At 34.8% G+C, this 19,918-nt stretch overlaps 1 protein-coding gene across 1 annotated transcript in view; it reads left to right on the top strand.

Moving 5' to 3' along the window:
• The window catches only part of LOC149532959 (uncharacterized), a 138,651-nt gene extending 119,540 nt beyond the window's left edge, over positions 1 to 19,111 (top strand). Inside the window, exons 6-11 of the mRNA XM_089805785.1 lie at positions 13,533 to 13,735; positions 13,932 to 15,268; positions 15,539 to 16,798; positions 16,900 to 17,628; positions 17,814 to 18,233; positions 18,377 to 19,111. Coding sequence (XP_089661911.1) covers positions 13,533 to 13,735; positions 13,932 to 15,268; positions 15,539 to 16,798; positions 16,900 to 17,628; positions 17,814 to 18,233; positions 18,377 to 19,111 — 4,684 coding nt within the window. The remainder of the gene's footprint in view (positions 1 to 13,532; positions 13,736 to 13,931; positions 15,269 to 15,538; positions 16,799 to 16,899; positions 17,629 to 17,813; positions 18,234 to 18,376) is intronic.
• The last annotated feature ends 807 nt before the right edge of the window (positions 19,112 to 19,918 follow it).

Genomic DNA, 19,918 nt, shown 5'->3' on the forward strand with positions numbered 1-19,918 from the left:
ACCCTAAGAGCCAAGGAGAAAATGAAAACAAGGAAAAAATGGTTCCTTACATTGAAATTCACACGGGCCAATTTTGCAATTTACATAGGTAGTGGGCATACTTCGATGACAAAGCCTTGGGATTTCTTTCAAACTATGAAAAAATATATAGCACTGACCTCAAACATCTTTCCTACCTTGCTGGGGGAAACTAAGAAGAACAGAATTGTTTGAATATATGCAAACCACTAATTCTCTATTGGAACCATGGATGCTAGCAAGTGTTGATCACCTTTGAATTGAAAATTGTGATCTCACGTAACAAGCATAATCAACATCAACATGTATACTACAATGTGAAAGTGCTTACCCTCAATAAATTTGATACATGGCATCATACTGCATTGATCATTTCTTTTGAAGTAGGAAATTTTTCTTTGGACCTCCACAAATTTAGCTGCAAAGATGGTTTTTCATCCTAAAGGACCTATAAGAGGAATTCAAAATAGAAAAGGGTAGCATCTTTCCACTATAAACAAGAGTTGTAGGGTAGCCAAGTTCTTGCCAAAGATAGAAGATGGTGGGGTTGAGCTTGTCTTATGGTTAAGTGTCTATATTTTTTTTGAAATTCTAATCTTGTTGAACAATGTGATTTAAGTATGAAGTGCCCGAGTTGGATAACATGTTTAAAGAATTTTGATTGATAGATATGGACAAGCGACTACAATCCTTATAAAACTTGTGATTCTGACTAGTTTAAAATCAGCTAACCTAAAACAAAGTTGAAAGCATTTGGTAGTTTAAAATATTAGAAAAGTTGCATTTTTGTAACATCCAAAACTAGAAGAGAAATTTTGCCAGCCTCGTCACTATATTTTGTGTTGAGGTAGCTAATGATTCATGCCTTATTTATTTAGTGAATAATTGACAAGAAGAGCATGCAATATAGAATAAATCAATTATTCAATGTTAACAATAATACTTGGTAGTCATTTACTTTTTTTCTTGAGTTGTGAAGGCAAACATCAACAAGGAGAAACACAAAAAGCTATATTTATATACAATTATAGATAAACTTCCTAAAAAAATTTGAGAGACATAATGTTAAATATTTAGGTAGGAAGATTCAATAAAAATATAGCCACACCACATCTACCACTCACTATGGTCCATTTCTAAAAATTGTCCTTCGAGGAGAAAAGCTGCTCTAAATTTTGGGTAAAGACAATTTTATTAGTTTTATGGGTTTCAAACTTCAATGCCATGTGAAGCATGGGGCTGCATAAAGCATATAAATTGTCTGCAGATATTTTTATGGTAGCACTCTGATGGCCATGAGTAAGCATTCATTAATATTGACCTGTTCTTTGCTTCATATTGGTAGTTTTCATTTACACCCACAAAAATGTTTAAGTCCCTCAAATGATGTTGTGACCAATGTGCATAGCTTGTTCCAAAGCTTCTATGGACATCATCATGGTGGAAAAATTAATAGTTTGTAAAGCATATTAAAGATCCTTATCAAATATGTTGTAAGAGGTTTACCAGCATCCCTTGAGTAGAGAATATGCTACCAATACAAGATGGTAGACATTAATGATCAAGAAGGTAAATGTATACTATTACTATCAAGAAGTATTATATTCTTTACAAATACTAAGTGCATTAACATGACGTGGTATTTATGGCTTAGCGAATTTCTTCAGTCACAAAAATAAACCAAAATGGTAAATAGTGGACAGTTGATTCATTGTGTTCCTAAAACTATTCCTATTTTAAGTGTAGTTAGATACTAGAATTAAGTAATTTTCTACATGAGCACACAACGATCTAGCTATGAAAGGCTCAAAAATAACCATTGAAAGAAAACATGATGTAGATGAAGGCATGAAAATTCTTCATAGTAGGGAATAGAAAATAAGTTATAGTTATTCAACGAAATAGTGACCTTTAGGGCCCAAATCAAAATCAGTGAGAGGATATCATTGCTCTTTACATATTTCTTTAGGGCGCAGTTGCTATCACTAAGGTTAATTTTATGTGAAATTCACCTAGTAACCTTGTGTGATGCTCGTATATTTTTTCATCTTGTTAACCATAAAAATATTTCTCTTGTGGATTTGAACACAAATCTTCTTTAAAAGCCCTGTACCATTTCAACACATCTTATTGGAAAAAATATTCTAACGTACTTTTTATAAAATTAGAATCAAAACTAAAGTGTCAAACCTTTGTCACAAAAGGTCCCAATGAGAAATCAAAACTAACCTACAAGCCCTAAATATGTTACCCAGTTGGTTGACAAGATTTTCCTATATATTTGCATAACTATATTTTCATTTGTATAGTTTATCTTTGACAATTCATAATTGTATGTATTTCTTGCTCTAAAAGGTGTAGTTGCATGCCACCACAATGCCATGCTTGTGTTTGGGCATTCCAACATGCAAAGGGGAATTATAGTTGCAGTGCAGTATGTTCAATTATTTTGAATTGCTAGGGAAAATACTCACTGGTTGCTGGGAAATGATGGCTAAAGATGAGATTATAATGGCTATAGCTTTTGTAAAAAGAGTCTTCTATGAGCATGATGTGATGTAAAAGAACTTTTTCTTAGTTATTTTTTGATTAAATATAAAGAAGCAATGTTAGATAATATCTGTTCTTTTGATATAGAAATATATTGATAGACATTCATTTTGCAGCTTCACAAAAATGTATAGCTCAACAAGTGGTGCCATTATCTACCCTACTTTATTATTTTTTTGCATTAATTATGCCTAAAAAGAAAAGCTGCATATAGTAATTTACATTAGTTTCTTCTATGTGACCATCCATACTGGTACACCTAAAAGTTCAAGTCAAAGGGAAAATAAGCTAAATAAGTCTAAGGCTATTGTAACTCAAATAGGGAGAAGAAATCATAGCATCACTGAGATTAGTAAAAAGGTGGACCAAAACAAATTCCCAACCCTAAAGAACAAAAGCAGAAAGGTAGAAAGATGAGTGCAAGGGTTAAATTACGTCTTAGCAACCTCAGTAAACACATCAGTCTATTCCTCTCACTAGTATATCCAATGTACTATGCATACAACAAGCTAGTATTTTTATTTGTTTTTGTAATCACCAAGCATTCTATTGTAGCTGAAAGATAGAGTCACTCATTACACCTGCATGAAGGAGCGGAGGCCCTAGGAGACAACTGGTACTTTCAATAATCTTGCAATAGTTGGTGGCCTTAAAACCCATTGTATGGAAAAGCCTAAAAAAAATTTTATTAGTTCCTGTCATCCACCTTGATTCTCCCATCTTCTATCACCTCATTTATTGTGAATGTGTGAATGTCCCCTGCCAGAGGTAAACATGGAGCACCTTTAGGGGTGGTGGAAGACTAAGAAAGGGAAAAAATAGCATATGCAGCCAATAGAGATTGAATGTAATAAAAATGTTTAATAACAAGTTAAGGAAACCTCTAGTCAATAGTTTCTTGCATGGCATGAACAAAAAAGACACCTTTGGGAAAATTAATGCACAAATAATTTGAGATAATGTGCTGATACTATAAAGGGTGGGCATCTCCTATGTGAATCACTTCAATTTTAATTTTAGAACTATGTGATTCTAGCTTAGGAGAACACATTAGTAATATGTCCATACTTCTATTAGAGTTACTAGTTCAACACACGAAGATCCTTTCTTAGGGTACATCGATGATAATAGGCTTTCCACATTGAATAGAACAACTAATGAGTTACTCCTTGCAAATTTAAAATGAATCTACTTCATGAAGAAGTTTTATGAAGTAAGTAAAAATATAGGCTCCCTACTAACATTTCATATCACTTCATCAACTCTTTTATGGCATAAAGTATTATAAGGGTCTTTGTGTTTGGCAAATCCAAGAGACATTTTCATTAGCAACAAATCTTTGTGTTCATCTAGAGATGTGTGTGGAAGTGCATTTCTATGCCTTTTGTGATGAATTTTTATTTTTAAAGCCTTAGACATTTTTTCAAATTTCTATGAATAGTCCATTTCTATTAATGGATTAATATACTTGTTGCAAATTCACAAAAAAATGGGTCAAGGATACAAGATCATCCCACAAAAGTTCACACACAAGAAGTCAGAAACAACAACTATTCACCAATAAAACATATAAGAAGCTTCCTCAGGCTGCAATGTAGTAGTGTCACCTGGAGGGCAGGGATCATGACAATAATTATAATCCTAGGAATCCCTAGGATTGGCAGGTAGACTAGGAATAGTCTAGCCATCAATAGCATTTTCTTAAGCAACTTTCTCTTTTTCTTCCTCCTCCACCCATGGCCAAGAAATCGTTAGTTCAAGGCGGGGGAAAGGCCACTTGGAGCCACCAAAGATAGGAGGAACAATAGGAGGGGGAGGCACAAGAACTAGGGACTAGCCAAAACTATAGAGAGGTAGAAAAGATGAGCAGTGTTACCAACTAGTATCACCACCACTAGAAGAACAATAACAGGGAGCCTGTGAGCATGGCATACATGAGTAGTGAGAAGAAGAAATGTGATGTTGTTGATGGTCCCTGGATAGAGTGTGGTCAATAAAAGAGTCAGGAGGAACTATGGTGATCGTTCAAGGTGCATTACCCCAATGATTGAACAATTCTTGGAGGTGGGCTACCTCTAACACCACCTAGTTGGCTTGGACTTGGATCTAGAAAATGACACTATCACAAATGAATGCTTTAGTGTACATAGCAACATCAATATCAAGAAAGTTCTGAGTGAAAAGAATAACATTCCTATCTTTCCACAAAGTAGACAAAATCTCCATCCTAAAAGTATGCCAAATCTAAGTAAATTGATGAGGAATCCTTGAGGAATCACCCAACACAATCATACGCCAATAAAAGGGCTCTGTTTTGGCATAAAAGGATTAAATAAATCATGTAACCATTGTTAATAATTTTGAGCATGCCTACAGAACTAGAAAATATGCAAAAAAGACTCAGTATGTCCACATAAAGGACACTGAGGATCAAGAACACCAAGATGTTTGAGCTGTAGCTCAAGGGGAAACCCTTGAAATAATAGGCACCAAAAAAAGTGGGAAATCTTAGGCTCAGTGATAGTATCCCAAATACTATCAAATCAAACCCTCTAATGATGAGGAGAAGACTAAAGATGTCATCATTGGTTGAAAGTATCAACCATAGGGAGATGGGGAGAATGCCATTGATATCCTAAGATGGGCTTATAACTAGTGAAGGGCATGGTAAGATACCACTTCTAGTCTTTCCACCAAGGTTGCACAGACTAGATCCCCAACTTATGAAGAAAAAGATCAAGAATGGCAGAGAGAAACAAATCAAAAGTCTGACAATCTAGACAAGCAAGACAGAACTCAACCTACATATCCTCCAAGATCTGAGACTTGTAGAGATCCTAGAGAAAAGGTCCTTAGGAGTCTTGATTTTGTGTTTGAAAAAATGCAGAGCATTGGCACCTTGAGTCTTTCCCAAAGGAACACCCTAAATTTTAGATAGCAAGGACCACCAAAGGTTTTGCTGATATAAAGAAAGCCCATCTTGAAACCCATCACCATCCTAATAAAGCCAAGGCTTCACAGTTCCTCAAGATTTCTAAATGCTCTTTATAACAAAAGATTCTTAGATATGAATAGGTTCCTACATAATGAGAAGGCTCTATAGAAAAATCCCCTTCCATGAAGGCCTGTTAATAGGCAATCCATAAGAGATAGAGTGCCAAACAAACACTTTCCAAGATTCATCACTTGTGAGAGCATGAATAATCCACTTATCACAAAATGAAAGCCCTTAATTCTATGTGCAAAGAAGGTCAAGACCTCTAGACTCTTTAGGAAGACAATAGAAATCCTAGGAAACCCTATAAAAGCCATGATGATTAGAACTAGAAGCCCAAAGAATGTCACGAACAAAGCATTCCAGCTTGAGGTAGGAGGCTTTGGAGGGAGCCCAACAAGAGGAGTAGTACACATGAGTAGCAGCCAACACCTTTGAGAAAATTTGGAATTTCCTACAAGAGAGATAGGTGATCTAAATTTAAACACTTAGACAATGAGGGGCTGTTTATTTAAACATCTAAATTTTACCTTGTGGCATGCATGTGGGACATTTTAAATAAGTGATCTTCAAAGAAATTTGCTCCATGCAGATGCTCTGCTTCTAATTTCAAAAGTGTTTCTCCATTCTTTGGAGAGGACCAATTAATACCTTCGATTACTTCCTCCAACCTTGTGGAATAGAGCTTCAATAATTGCGCCCACCTCACTTCTTTGCAAATCCTTTCACTGCAGTCCAAAAGCGTAGAGACACCACTTTTTTCCAAAAGTAATAAATGTGGAGAGAGATCATGCTATCCAAGGTATTCATCCTACAGCAGAAAATATAATGTCTCTACATTGTGGTTGACCCTTCACACATTCCTCTGATCTAAAACATTTTCAGAAACACGGCGGGCTCATGTGTAGAATTAGGAAGGAAAGATTTGGAATGTAAAGTAGAAACAACCACTGATAGCCTTATAAAAATCTCTACACCATAGGTCAAAGAACAAGTTATAAAGGAAAGACATATGAAACAAAATCATCTCTCCTCCTTTTAAAGCTATGATTTCACATTCTTTGATTTGCATTTTTCTCTGCTGACAGTGTGGGGTCTCAATAGAACAAGTTAACAAGTTTTTTGTGGTAGCCAGTCTCTGCTTCTTTTTAAATTCTTAGGCGTCCTTACTTTGCATTGGGTGTTACTATACTAAGTACAACCAAATGGGATGCTTTATCAATGGGTACGAAAGAAAAAACAAAACTATGCCTTTATGCATGTGGACCCTCCTTGTGTAACCATTACTTCTTGATGGTGATTTGCAAATGTTGATCTAGAGCATAAATCAACAGGCCTTCTCCACCACGATGGCATCAATGGATCTCAAAAGCTCCCACAATGATGAATGGTAGTTTCTAAGTTCTGTTTGGTTTTCTTGTTTTTTGCAGCCTAGAACTGCTAATGTTAGAAAATGCCTCCAACCAAATTGTCTCTTTAGCATCATCCAAGGTTCTTGTACATGGCTTTGAATGCTTTCATCGGCATCAATATGAAATATTTAAACCATCCATATACTCTACATTAGGAGCTAGAATTCCTCACACAATCTATATGTCGTGTAATGGGGAGGAGTGGAGATCTATGCAATTGCCTCCTCTCAAATGACCAATAGAAACTTCCTAAAAGTGTTCATCCAATGTAACCTCTTCTTTATCAAAGCTTACCAATGTGGCCCTGATCCATTTCTTTATTATTCACTCTGTGTATTATTTAAGATAACCTTGATATCCATGGTATTTTATTGATCTAATAGAATCAGTTGGGCCCCAAAGTGGGTCCAGCTAAATTTTTTTCTATTCAGACAACGGATATTCTAAACTAATCCATTAATCACTTAAGACTAATTGAAATCAAAATTGATCACTGAAGAATCAATTGAAACTCATTTTTCCACTTCTTTGTAAACTACTATTTCCATACCAAGGGGTCCTTTGACTGGCTTTCAAAACTAAACAAAACACCCAATTGAGCTTTGAAATTGAACATACTGATTCTTTGTTCAACAATATCTTACCCTGCTAGATCTTGCTTTATGATGACTTCATGGTAAAAAGATATTGACCATTAAAGTGGTCTCTCCAAATTGTTTGCAAGGAAACCTACAACAAAACATGTCAGAAAACCATACAATGCATTCAGTTTTGTCTTTGAAAATAGGTCAAACTGACACTTGAGGGTGTGAGAATTAGGGAATTTGTTTACTATCATGATGAGAATATGAATCTTTCATCTGGGCTCATGATAAATAACAGGGCACATTTGGTGAGTAGTCAAAGTGGGCTAGTTGCATTTGCAGGACTGGAAACAAAGGCAAAAAATTATTTTTTGGAAACATAATGAACTTGGGAAAGTGTGCAGATAGATTTGTCAAGAATTGCAAAGGAGAACACTTAAAGAATTTTCAAAGTAGAACACAATAGTACAATCCATTTGATTTAGGAAGTCACAGATTCAGAGTTACGACATCCCGAATTGGAGTATTGATCAATCTACACTTTATGACACCAATAAAACTTTACAAATTGCATATGGAATCACATTCAAAAATTGATCAAACGGATTTGTCATAAGCTCAAATCAAAAACATAACAAGTCTTTGACCTCTAGAATTCAATGCAAAAGGAATTATCTTATTTTGATGAACTGGGTCAAAGTCATAACTAGTCAAACAGGGCCTTTCAAAATTTTGAACAATTTACATCAGCATGACAACAATAGGAAACTAACTTTGAGGGATTAAACACTTAGTCAAAACATGTCAAAGCGACTTGAAATCTGAAAAATAGGTTCTTTGATATGCACACTAAATACTTCCAAAGTAGTGAGTCATGAAACATTACTAGGCACAAGATATTCAAATGCAAACTAGGCCTCTTGTTGCTATTTGATAATAAGGAAAAAATGCAGATTTGGACATTGCTCAAAACGGAACTTCATAGAATGACTCAGAATGACAATTTATCTTCATGGGACACATAGACATACTAAATGCAAGGTGTTAGAAAAATTAAACACCTCTTAGGCCTCAAAAAGACATTCGATACACTTTGCATTAGAAAGCACTTACAGGGCTTGATTTTTAGAATGGTACTCAAAATCAGGGCTTCAATTTTGAGTCCCAACAAAGTCCTTGTGCAATACCTCTTGTATTAGAACCTAATAATAGAGAATGGAGAATGTGCACTAATTCTAGAGCTACAAACAAAATAACATTGAAATATAGGTTTCCTTTTCCTAGGAAGGATGACATTATGGATAGATTTAGTGGAGAAAAATATTATATGGATAGACTAATAAAGGTTTGTATGAGTGGTTGGTTATGCCTCTTGGTTTAACTAATGTACTTAGTATATTTATGAGTCTGATGAGTGAAATTATAAATAAATTCTTGTGTAAGTTTTTGATTTCATGCCTTGATGATATCTTATCTATAGTAATACTAAGGAAGAACACCTTGAGCATATCAGACAAGTTTTAAGAGGTTAAAAGAGGAAACATTATTGATAAATTTAATGGAATTTTCTTTTATGAAAGAATAGCTTCTATATCTTGGTTTTATAATTTCTTTTGATGGTTTGAAAATGAATCTTGAATAGGTAAACACTATTTTGATTGGCCTACACTTGAGAATGTTGGAGAAATTGGATCATTTCATGGATTGACGGGTTTCTACATGAAGTTTATCAAAAATTTTAGATGAATTTGTAATGAAATGATAGAGACAATGACAGGTGATAAAAAGGATTTTAAATGGACACATGGAGAAAATATAAGCTTTGAAACATTGGCGGAGAAGGTTGAAAAATTCAATGTGCTTGAGTTACCTATTTTTAACAAAAAATTTCAAGTTGATTGTGATCATAGTGATAATGCCATTGGCATTGTTTTAAGTCAAGAAGGTAAGCCTATAGATTTCTATGGTGAGAAATTGAATGATGCTAAAAGGAAATATTTAGTCTGTGATCAAGAATTCTATGAAATTATTCAAGCTTCAAAGAAATGGAGACACTATTTGATGCCTAGAGAATTTATGTTATAACTATTCATAAAGATTTATAGTACTTGGGAAGTCAAAATAAGTTGAATTAGGGACATATGAAATGGGTTGAGTACATGCAGAACTTTTTTTATGTTGAAGCATAAGAGTGGATAGTCTAATAAAGTAGTAAATGCATTGAGAATAAGAAGTTTGTTGACAGAGATGAGAATTGAAGTACTCAGATTTAAGGATTTGGAGAACTTATATGAAACTAACCCTTATTTTGGCAAACCTTGGAAATCTTGTAATAACCTTGTGATAAATGAATGAGATAAGTGGGGTAATTGTTTCAGTCAGGAAGAAATGTTGTTTAAGGGAATTCAATTACGTATACCTATAAGATCTATAAGGGAGCATATCATTAAAAAGAAACATAGTAGTGGACTTGCAGAACATTTTGAGATTGATAAGACAATAAAGATCATTTTAGAAAGATTCTTTTGGCTACAAATATATAAGGATGTTCAAAAAATGGTAAAGAGTTGTATAATATCTCAAGTCCAAAAGGATGTTGTCAAAATGTTTAGCTATACACACCTTTGCCTATTCCTTCCAGACCTTGGAAAGATATCAGTATGGATTTTGTTTTGGGATTACCTAGAACTTGGAGAAGTAATGCTTCTATGTTGTAGTGGTTGACAAATTTTTTTAAAATGATACATTTCATACATTGTAAGAAGACATCAAATGCAATCCACGTAGCAATTTTTTTATAGAGACATTGTAAGACTGCTAGGATTGCGTAAGACTACTATTTTAGATAGAGATACTAAATTTACTGGCAATTTCTAGAGGACACATTAGAAGAGGATGAATAATGATCTTTGGGATGTTTGATTGGAGAGAAACCTTGTAATTGACATTTTTTTTTGACACAAGATGAGTTTGCATATAATAATTACATGAATTGAAGTACTAAGAAAACTCCTTTTAAGATTGTAAATCACGCGAGTCCTAAATAAAGTAGTGATTTAAAGAAATTGGATCCTGAAGTAAAGAGTAGTGCTAAAACCAAAAAAATTGTGAACTTCATGAAAAATTTGCATGAAGAAGTAAGAAGTATTATATGTGACAATAATCAAGGATATAAATATAGAAAAAAGAAGAAGCAAAGACACAAGATCTTTGAGGTTGGAGCTAAGGAAATGGTACACTTAGAGAAGAACATATTTCAAGTTGACATATGCAGTAAGATGAAGATGAAGAAGTTTGGACCTTGTAGAATCTTGAAGAAACATGACATTAGTAATTCTTTTGAGCTTTAGTTAGTCGAGGATATGGATATACCACCTCTATTTAATATTTCAGCCATCTTTGAGTATCATAAATCAAATGAATAAACAATTGATAAGCCTAATTATCTTGAAAAGAAGACAAAAGTACTTGAAATGATTTTGGATACCAAAATTAGTAAAAGCACTAGAGGAAGATATTATAAAGAGTATTTAGTTCAGTGACACAATAATCTTATGGAAGATAGTTTTTGGATAACAGAAGTTGTGTTGGATTGTTATGATACTTCTTAGAGCATCAGAGTTTCCTGATGTGAACATTATTTCTTAGTTTACCTCAAGTGCCTGATGAAGGAGCATCTTGGGTGCTTGGACAATTTTGCACCAACCAAAAAGATTTCCTTTCATTGTTCATGTCTATTGTTTGGAGAATGGTCATTGTTGTTTTTGTTTTCTCTTTCTATTCAATTAGCTACTTAGTGTAGACCTATTATGGTTCCTTTACCTAAGGTTGTAGAATCTAATTCTACAATTTATAGGAGTTATCATACTCTTTGTTTGAGTTGTGTTGATTTCCTAGAAGCTTGAGTAATGCGTAGGTTCGGCTTCAACGAGGTTTTTTTTGACATCATGGTGTTTCATGTACTTGGGAACCTCTTATTGGATCATGTTTGGACCTATCCTTGTCCCTATCAGATTCTATTTTCTTGTTTGAAAGGTCATTGAATTTTCCTTTGGGGCAAGACCTATATTTTGTAATAATTTTCCTAATAGGATGGCTTGTGGTCTTGCTAGCTATATAAGTAGAGATCTAGGATTAGGAAAGTAGAATGGAGTTAGATAGAAGGAAAAAACTAAGGTTTGGCTTTGTAAGACTAATCTCTTAAGCTTCCTTATTGTAACTTGAATGTATATGGATACAACCAAGTAAGTCTTATGCCTAGCATGTTGAATGAAGATTTTCTCATCATTTTTTTATTGTTCTCTATAGAATTTCTTATGGTTTCTCCAAAGGGTTGGCTTTCATGTGTTACTCTTAGCAAGGGTAGCTAGGAGATGAGCTCATAATCCCTCCTTCCTTGTGTCACCTCCTTCCCCTGTTGGCTAGGGTTTGAAATTGGTGAGGAAACCACCAAGGTAGAAGGAGCTTGCATTGAAACCTCAACGATGAGTTGACAAGTTGAATGGAAAAGCTTCTTTTGTGATGAAGTTACAAAGTCATTTCTTTCAAAAACTACAATGGTTCATTCATTCTTATTACCCATTTTGAAGGTTGAAAATAAACCTCCTTAAGAGGAGATATTGCTCTTAGCATAGCCAAAGGAAAATATTTGATCTTATGGTCTCCTGACTAACACCTATAGCAGATGTTGGGGAGATTTAAATAAAAAACCTTCTCAGTGAAGGTGTGACCAACCACCTAAATTTCTACAGTCTCTTTGAGGTTAAACTAAAGGGAAATCTTAACACAAACCCTCTTTGAGGATGAGCATAAAAAAAATGACCATTTGAAGACAAACCACCTTGCTAAGAGACTAAGTGACAATTTGTATGAAAGGCCAATGTGACAAGGGAATGCCAAGGAACTCAACCACATGGGAACCCTTAGTTTCTTTTTATTTGAGATATTAAAGCCTTTAGACCAGCACTAGAAAAACAATAAGGAGGACCAAATAGATTGTAGCACATGAGAGAGCATAACCTCAACACAAGAATGGTTAGAATTATGAAACAAAAAAATCCCTTGGTCAAGCTTTTGATATTGTCAAGTTGAACTTTATGAGGAGTCTTTTTTTTTCCTACCTATTTTCAAAACATGCTTTTAGGAGGGATCCTACTTGCAAAATAGCTTTTCAAAGTATTTTTGTTTAGCCATACACAAACATTATCAAAATCTCGAATAAGAAACACAACATTAGGTGAGGGCATACCTCATGAAGTTTCAGGACAAATTTGTGAGGGCATTTTTTTAGAGACAATGCCATGAGCTTCCATCGCAACAACTCCAACATGAGCATCAATTGTTGGACCGAAATTATCTAGAACTATTATAAGCCCAATGAATTCTGTAGTAAATACGATTTGGCACACTCATATGTAAAGATTATTAATAAACACTATGCCACCCAAAATCTTGTCAAAAGTCAAAGCATGTATTCCTTATACTATCCCTACTATAAAATCAAGTTTGAATACAAATTTCTTGCAACTTAGCATTATTAATATCTGATGCAAACAAAGTTTAGATTAATGATATTGATCACAATATTCTACCTTCTATCTATGTCTTCTCTTGACTTATAGTTGAGACATATTTTTGATTTAATTTATTTTATTAACTACTCCAACTTTTTAAATATTTCATTTGTATGATAACTTTGGCTTCCAATTAAAAAACTGTACCCTAGAGTCAAATTTTTCAAAATTTTAATTTTTTTCGTACCACACATTTTTTTCCAAATTTTATGTCTGTAAATTCACACTGAAAACAGTCAAAAAGTACATTTTGTGGGAAGAATAGTCGCATCGGTGTACAAATATTTTGGCCGTGGGAAGAATAGTCGCATCGGTGTACAAATATTTTGGCCGTTATTCTTTTTTTAAAAAGTTTTTATATCAATAACGTGTAGCTTTTGTTTTATGCCAACATGTATAGGTATTGGCTCGCCGCAACAACACAAGACCAACTTGGAAAGACTAATGAGGGTATAAGAGATTTAAGAACATCTCTGGGCTTGGTAGTCAACCTTGATATTCATAAAAACACAACAGAGCTTGTTCAAAACAGTAAAGAGCTTCTTCGAACGACTACAAAGCGTCTCGAGGAATCGCCTCTCCGGCTAATTGAGTTTGAGCCAGGTAACAAATGCATTTATTATAATGAGTCTTAAGGTTAGACATGGATGACTTCTTTGGAACTTATAAAAGCGCATTCATTTTTATGATTCTTATGGCTTGACATAGGTTATACTTGACTTGTTTGGAACTTCAAAAAATAAGAGGGGTTGCTAATACACTCTCGTATCATCGTCTTGATTTCTATGAAACAAAACAGTCGGGATTGAAGGAAAAGTGGAAGAGGTGAAGTCATTGTTGGATATTGAAGGTACGGAGCCAGCACGGGCCGTTGTATTATGCGGCTTTGGTGGTGTGGGAAAGAGCACACTCGCAGCTTCTGTCATTAAGAAATTGTATCAGAACCACATCTGTGCAGACTACAAATTTTGCAGGGTCATAATCGATGATAAAAGTGCAGATGTAACATCGCACATCATGAAGCTCCAACGGGATATTATTTATGATTTTGGAGGGGGGAAACAAGATTTGCGAAATCCACAGGAGGGCCATCACCGGCTACAAGATGTCATGGAAAACAAATCGTGCCTTCTTTTCATTGATAATGTTGTTGACAAAAAATATGTCCAACAACTCCTGCCAGAAGATCTACTGTGGTTCAACAAGTCTAAGAATATTTCAGTGGAGAATTTGGGCAAGTCAAAAACAAAGCTGAGAATATTGATCACGTCACGAGAGAAAAATCTTATATCAAAACTCAATATCACCTGCAAAGAATATGAGGTGAAAGTTTTTTCTGATGAAGCGGCAAGAAGCTTATTGAGAGGAACAGTCTTACAGGTTGATCCACATTTCAAAGGCGACTTTGATGAAAATACTGTCATCAATGATGTTGCAGATGCATGCAGAGGCGTCCCTATACTCTTGTCTGTTTTCGGAAAGCACTTGAGAGATGATAGAAATCTATCGAGTTACAGAGAAGCTTTCAAGGCGCTTCATGAGGGAAATCCCGATGGTTTTGCAAAGGAGGAGAATCTCAGTAACCAGCTTTTCTTTGTTTATAGTAAGTTGAAGAAAGAAGAGCAAGAGGCATTCCTTGATATTTGTATATTTTTCCATGGTTGGGATTGGGAGCTTGTTTGTAAGATTCTAGATGAGGATACAGTTAAGACTCTTCAGAGCAAAATGCTAATCAATAAAAGTGACTCGGGCGTCGTTCTTGTTCACGACGTCCTTCGCTTAATGGGGGAGAAAGAAGGCGAGCGAACAAGGATATCAAATTACAATAAATTATTAGAAGTGATAGAAGATGATGACGAAGCAGATCTCAGAAATATAAAGGGCATCTCCCTTGTTGGGAACGACTCCTTAATTTCTCTTGAGGCGAGTGTTCTAAATGCCACGTGCAAGTCGTTGAGAGTGCTGATGATCGGAGATTGGGTGAAGATCAATGGACCTCGCTGCAATAGAGCTTTTAAAAAATTGAGATATCTCAGTGTGGGAGATACAATTGATTTCCCGTTCGAAGATGCTTCAAAACTGGTGGGTCTGACGGCTTTCTTCAATGGATCGAAGGAAGGCATGAATTTGCATAAGGTAAGAATTCTTTCAAATTAAATACAAATTAGAAATAACCAGTATATTAATCTATATTCACCCCTTCTGCAATTTGAGCAACACGGTCTCAGCTTACTGTTTGCGGCTGTAAGTTGATTTCATTTTATTGCGATGAATATGAATTGCTGTAACCGTCTTCCTTTCCATTGTTACAATTAGTTTTCAGGCTTGATTTAATTAACACGTACTGTTCCAAAATCTTCATTTTTGAAAATGATGGTTATGCGACGTTTTGTTTTTTGCACACAGCTTCCACCGAGTCTGAAGATCATCTCTCATCATGTACCGCATCGCTATACCCATTCCTTTGAAACACTTCCATTGCAAAATCTACCTTCTTTACAAAAAATTACCGTGGAAGCGAAGAAACTCGTGAAACTGCCAGACGGATTTGGGCTCCCTGCATCTCTCGTAAATCTTCACCTTAATTGTTGTTGGCAGCTACCAAAAGAAATCAGCAATCTGGCTGCTCTCGAGCGTTTGACTCTGGATAAATGTGACTTGGAATGTTTACCTCATGGAATGGGAAAACTCAAGAAACTGAAGTATTTGAGCATGCAAAGCTGCACAAAGTTGGCTTCTCTGCCGGAGGAATTTGGGCTGTTATCTTCAATTAATTTTATGAGTTTATCCGGATGCACCCTTCTCCAATATTTACCTGAAGACCTGGGAAACCTGAGTGCACTTGAAGAACTGAGCCTGAGAGACTGTGAGAATTTGAGGGAACTACCTCAACGCATTGGCAGTCTATCTTCTCTACAGAAGTTGGACTTGACTCGATGCACCTCCTTGAAAGCACTGCCAGAAAGCTTTGCAGAGCTTCGGATAGAGTCGCTCACTCTCCGTTCAATGCTGAATTTAGAGTCGCTTCCGTCTTCTTTTGGAAACATGCCGTTTCTTTCTCACCTGGAATTGATATCATGCAACTCATTATCGACTCTCCCCAACAGCTTTGTGTTATTCAAATGTTTAAAAACATTAGAAATAGTGGAGTGCAGCAACATCGTGGCGCTTCCAGAAGACTTTGGGAAGCTAAGTTTATTGAGTGAAATGACTGTGAACACTTGTCCGAAACTGCAGGAGTTGCCTCCTGGATTTCAAGCACTGCCAGCCTTAGAAAAATTATACTTGTTGGACTGTAACAGCTTTGCGAGTCTTCCTTCAGGGTTCGGGGAGCTTACATGCTTGGAGACCTTGTGGTTAAAGGGCTTGTTTATCTCGAGCCTTCCAGATGGATTCGGGAAACTCAAAAGATTAGACAGTTTAGTAATAGAATGGTGTTTCAAACTAGAAACATTGTCAGATGATTTTGAAACTCTACCATCTTTGACTAGCCTGCAATTGTTGAAATGTTACAAGTTGGACGGAGCGACAATGGAGATAATAATAAAATTACAGTATTGCAAGTATGTAGACATTGCAAGAAGTGCTAAATTGATAGAGAGGTGGGGAGAAATTCGGGAGGAGGACGAATCTCCAATGGCCGTGTGCACTGAAGAGGGAGTTCTGGTAAGTGGAGGATCCGATCTTTACATGTTTATCTCAATGCAATTCTTCTCGTAAAAATAAAATGGAATATATGACGCATTGTTCGTATCTGTTCTGTGCAGGATTGGGAGGAGTGGAAGCGCGTTGCAAGACTGAGTTTGCTGCGCGGGAAGTGCGTGGAATGGGACAACACAACACAGGAATTGATAGAGCGGTCAACATCGATGTTGTTGGAGGAGAATACGACTGTGGCCGTGATCGGCCTCCCTCTGCGCATGGAATTTCACCATCATCATCTTCTACAACGACTCGTTGGGGCGGCCATGGAAAAAGCAAAGACGGACTCTACAAGTGGAAGGCTGAGGATGTTTTATGTGAAAAGAGTAAAAGCAAAGTGCGAAACCACAAAACAAGAGAAAGAACGAGAAGAAGAATGTTTCCGACAAATTTTGGAGTTGGCGCCAGTTGGATCGTGTGCTATCGCTTCAACTGACCTCAGGCGCCATCGTGTCATTACCTACATTTTCTTTGATTGTTGGGGTTACAGAGCTGACAACAAACTTGCCTGTTGCATGGCGAATGTAGTGGTGGATGATAAACAACACAAATTTGGGGATTTTGAATATAGCTTTGGAGAGGATGACATTTCAGGGCAGGGCATAATCCAGAGTTCAGACAGCTCGAATAAAGAAGAAATAATTTCCAATAGAATTGGACAGTTCATAGAATCAATATGTTCAAGAAAGTCCTCTGAAACAGCTGGGCCGCCCAATGAAAGCAGGCTTACTGATTTTATTCGAATATTGAAGGAAAACAATGCACATCACCTCCTCGACGGTAGACTGAACGAGGTACGTTCACTGTATAATAATACTACAGAATTATTGTTTTCATGTAAATATAGACATCATAAATTTGAAGCAAAATGATATATTCAATGTATCATATGACTGGATACAAAACTTTTAGTTGCCTTTAAACTGAATTTTACACATTTGCAAGATTCAGGTAATATGCTGTAAAACAAATGTTTCAGGTACCGTTGGATCAGCTAAAGGGCAACGTGGTAGGCATCTTCATGAGTGATCTAAACACGCCTGAATATATAAAGTTAGAGCAGATTTATAAAGAAGTCAAATCTGAAGGCCACAATTTTGAAATGATATGGATTCCTCTACTTAAAAATGAATTATATGGGCTTGGTACTTACACAAGGGCTATTCAGAAAATGAGCTGGACAGTTCTTCCTAATCCTAATATTGTTAAAGTGGAAAGTCAAAATCCAGTTTGCATTATTTTTGATGAAGAAGGAAATATTGCAAATCAAAATGCATTGTCTGCAATGATGTCATGGGGTATGGAGGCCTTTCCATTCACCAAAAACAAGGTTAATGAAATTGTATCTATCATGCATACTAAGTCAAGCTTGAGTTTTCTCTTCAATAAATCTAATCTGGTAAGATGTTATATTGACGTAATTAGTTTTTATTTTATTTTATTGGATTGTTATATGACTTTTTAAATAAATTATAACTTATTGTTCTATTATATATATCATCAAACGTTATTGATAAGAGTTATATTTTTTTATTACTACAGGGGAACAAGGGAATAATAGAAGATAAATTGATTTTTCTTTATGCTGAGCCTCCAAGTTCAAAGCTCAAAATGAAATTCAGCTTAGAACAATCAAAACAAGTCCGTAGAAATGTTCAAATTATATATGTCGGCTATCTTTTTGAAGAAGATTGTGATATTGCAATGCTCAAAGATGTGTATGACGATGCGGTACAGGAAATGCATTGGCCTAAACTATCTTTTGAGGACATGGTAACTTTTTGGTATCGTTGCAAGTATTATTGTGAAGAAATTGATGATAACTTAAATTTGATAAATGAAGAGCTCAAATTAATTGGCAATCTTCTATACATCGAACAAAGATGGCTAGTTGCATTAGATAGTGATGGAGTGGTGACAAGGAGCGGATATGAAATGGTGAAGATGTTGTGCGAAATAAATGATGAGAAAATGGATGAGGTAGATGTGATAATGAGGAAGGAATTATTGGAAAGTTTATCATTGGGAAAAAGCAATCAAATGGTAAGGAACTATTTCAGGGATTCAATCATAAACCATCCAAAACATTCACAACATGATTTGACAATTTATGAAGAACAATTTAGATCATATTATTGTGACTCATGTTGTTTTGATAGAACAACTAAATGGGACCAAATGCAAAGGTATAGATGTGGCCAATGTGATTGGGATTTGTGTAGCCAATGTTGGGAGTTATTTGTAAAAGGAGAAGTACAAAATTGTCATCAAGAATAAGGATACTATAAAGGTTCTCCATGCAAACATTTTTCTTTATTGTAAAAGGAATTAGAACTTAGTTTTGTTATAGTATTATTTGACACCCATTTCTTGTATTACCCTTTTATATATGAGTAATATTTATGCATTTTCTTTATACTCGCTATGAATATTTATTTTTATTAGCAAAAATCCCAAGCCAGTAATGTTACATGCATTATAAATATAATTATTATTCATGTATTTCTATATGTTTTTATAACTTTGATCATAAATTCTAAAGTTTCATTATTACATGCTTTAAAATTAATTAACATTTTTGTGAATAATATTTTCAAAATTTCAAAATTTTAGTAAAATATAAAGTTAAATAAAATATTTGGGAAAATCAATATTTATTTATATTTTAGTACTTATTAAAAAATTTATATTTAAAATGATGTATTTTTTAGAAAAATAAGTTAATCTTATATGAATCTTTTGTTTGGTTTTAGAAGATTGTAGTTGGATTATTCTTGATAATAATCTTTTTTATATCCCTTTTTTAAAATATAGTTTGAATTATAATTATGAATTATTAACATTTAAAAAATTAGTGTTAATACACATTCTAGATTCTAAAGTTCTTAGCAATAATATTTGATGTAAAAAATAATAAGTATTCTAGATTTTCAAATTTTCAAAATAGATTGTCATAAATGCAAAACTATGAAATTAATTTTTCATTTTTATTCAAAAATTGAAGGAAAATAGTGTAGATCACCTCATCGGTCATAAACTACACCAAGCATGTTTATCATATAATAAAACTATAGAAATATTGTT

Source organism: Cupressus sempervirens, chromosome 10, assembly GCF_028749045.1.
Source record: "Cupressus sempervirens isolate cs-2001-9-10 chromosome 10, ASM2874904v1, whole genome shotgun sequence".
In the NCBI taxonomy this organism is placed as follows: Eukaryota; Viridiplantae; Streptophyta; class Pinopsida; order Cupressales; family Cupressaceae; genus Cupressus; species Cupressus sempervirens.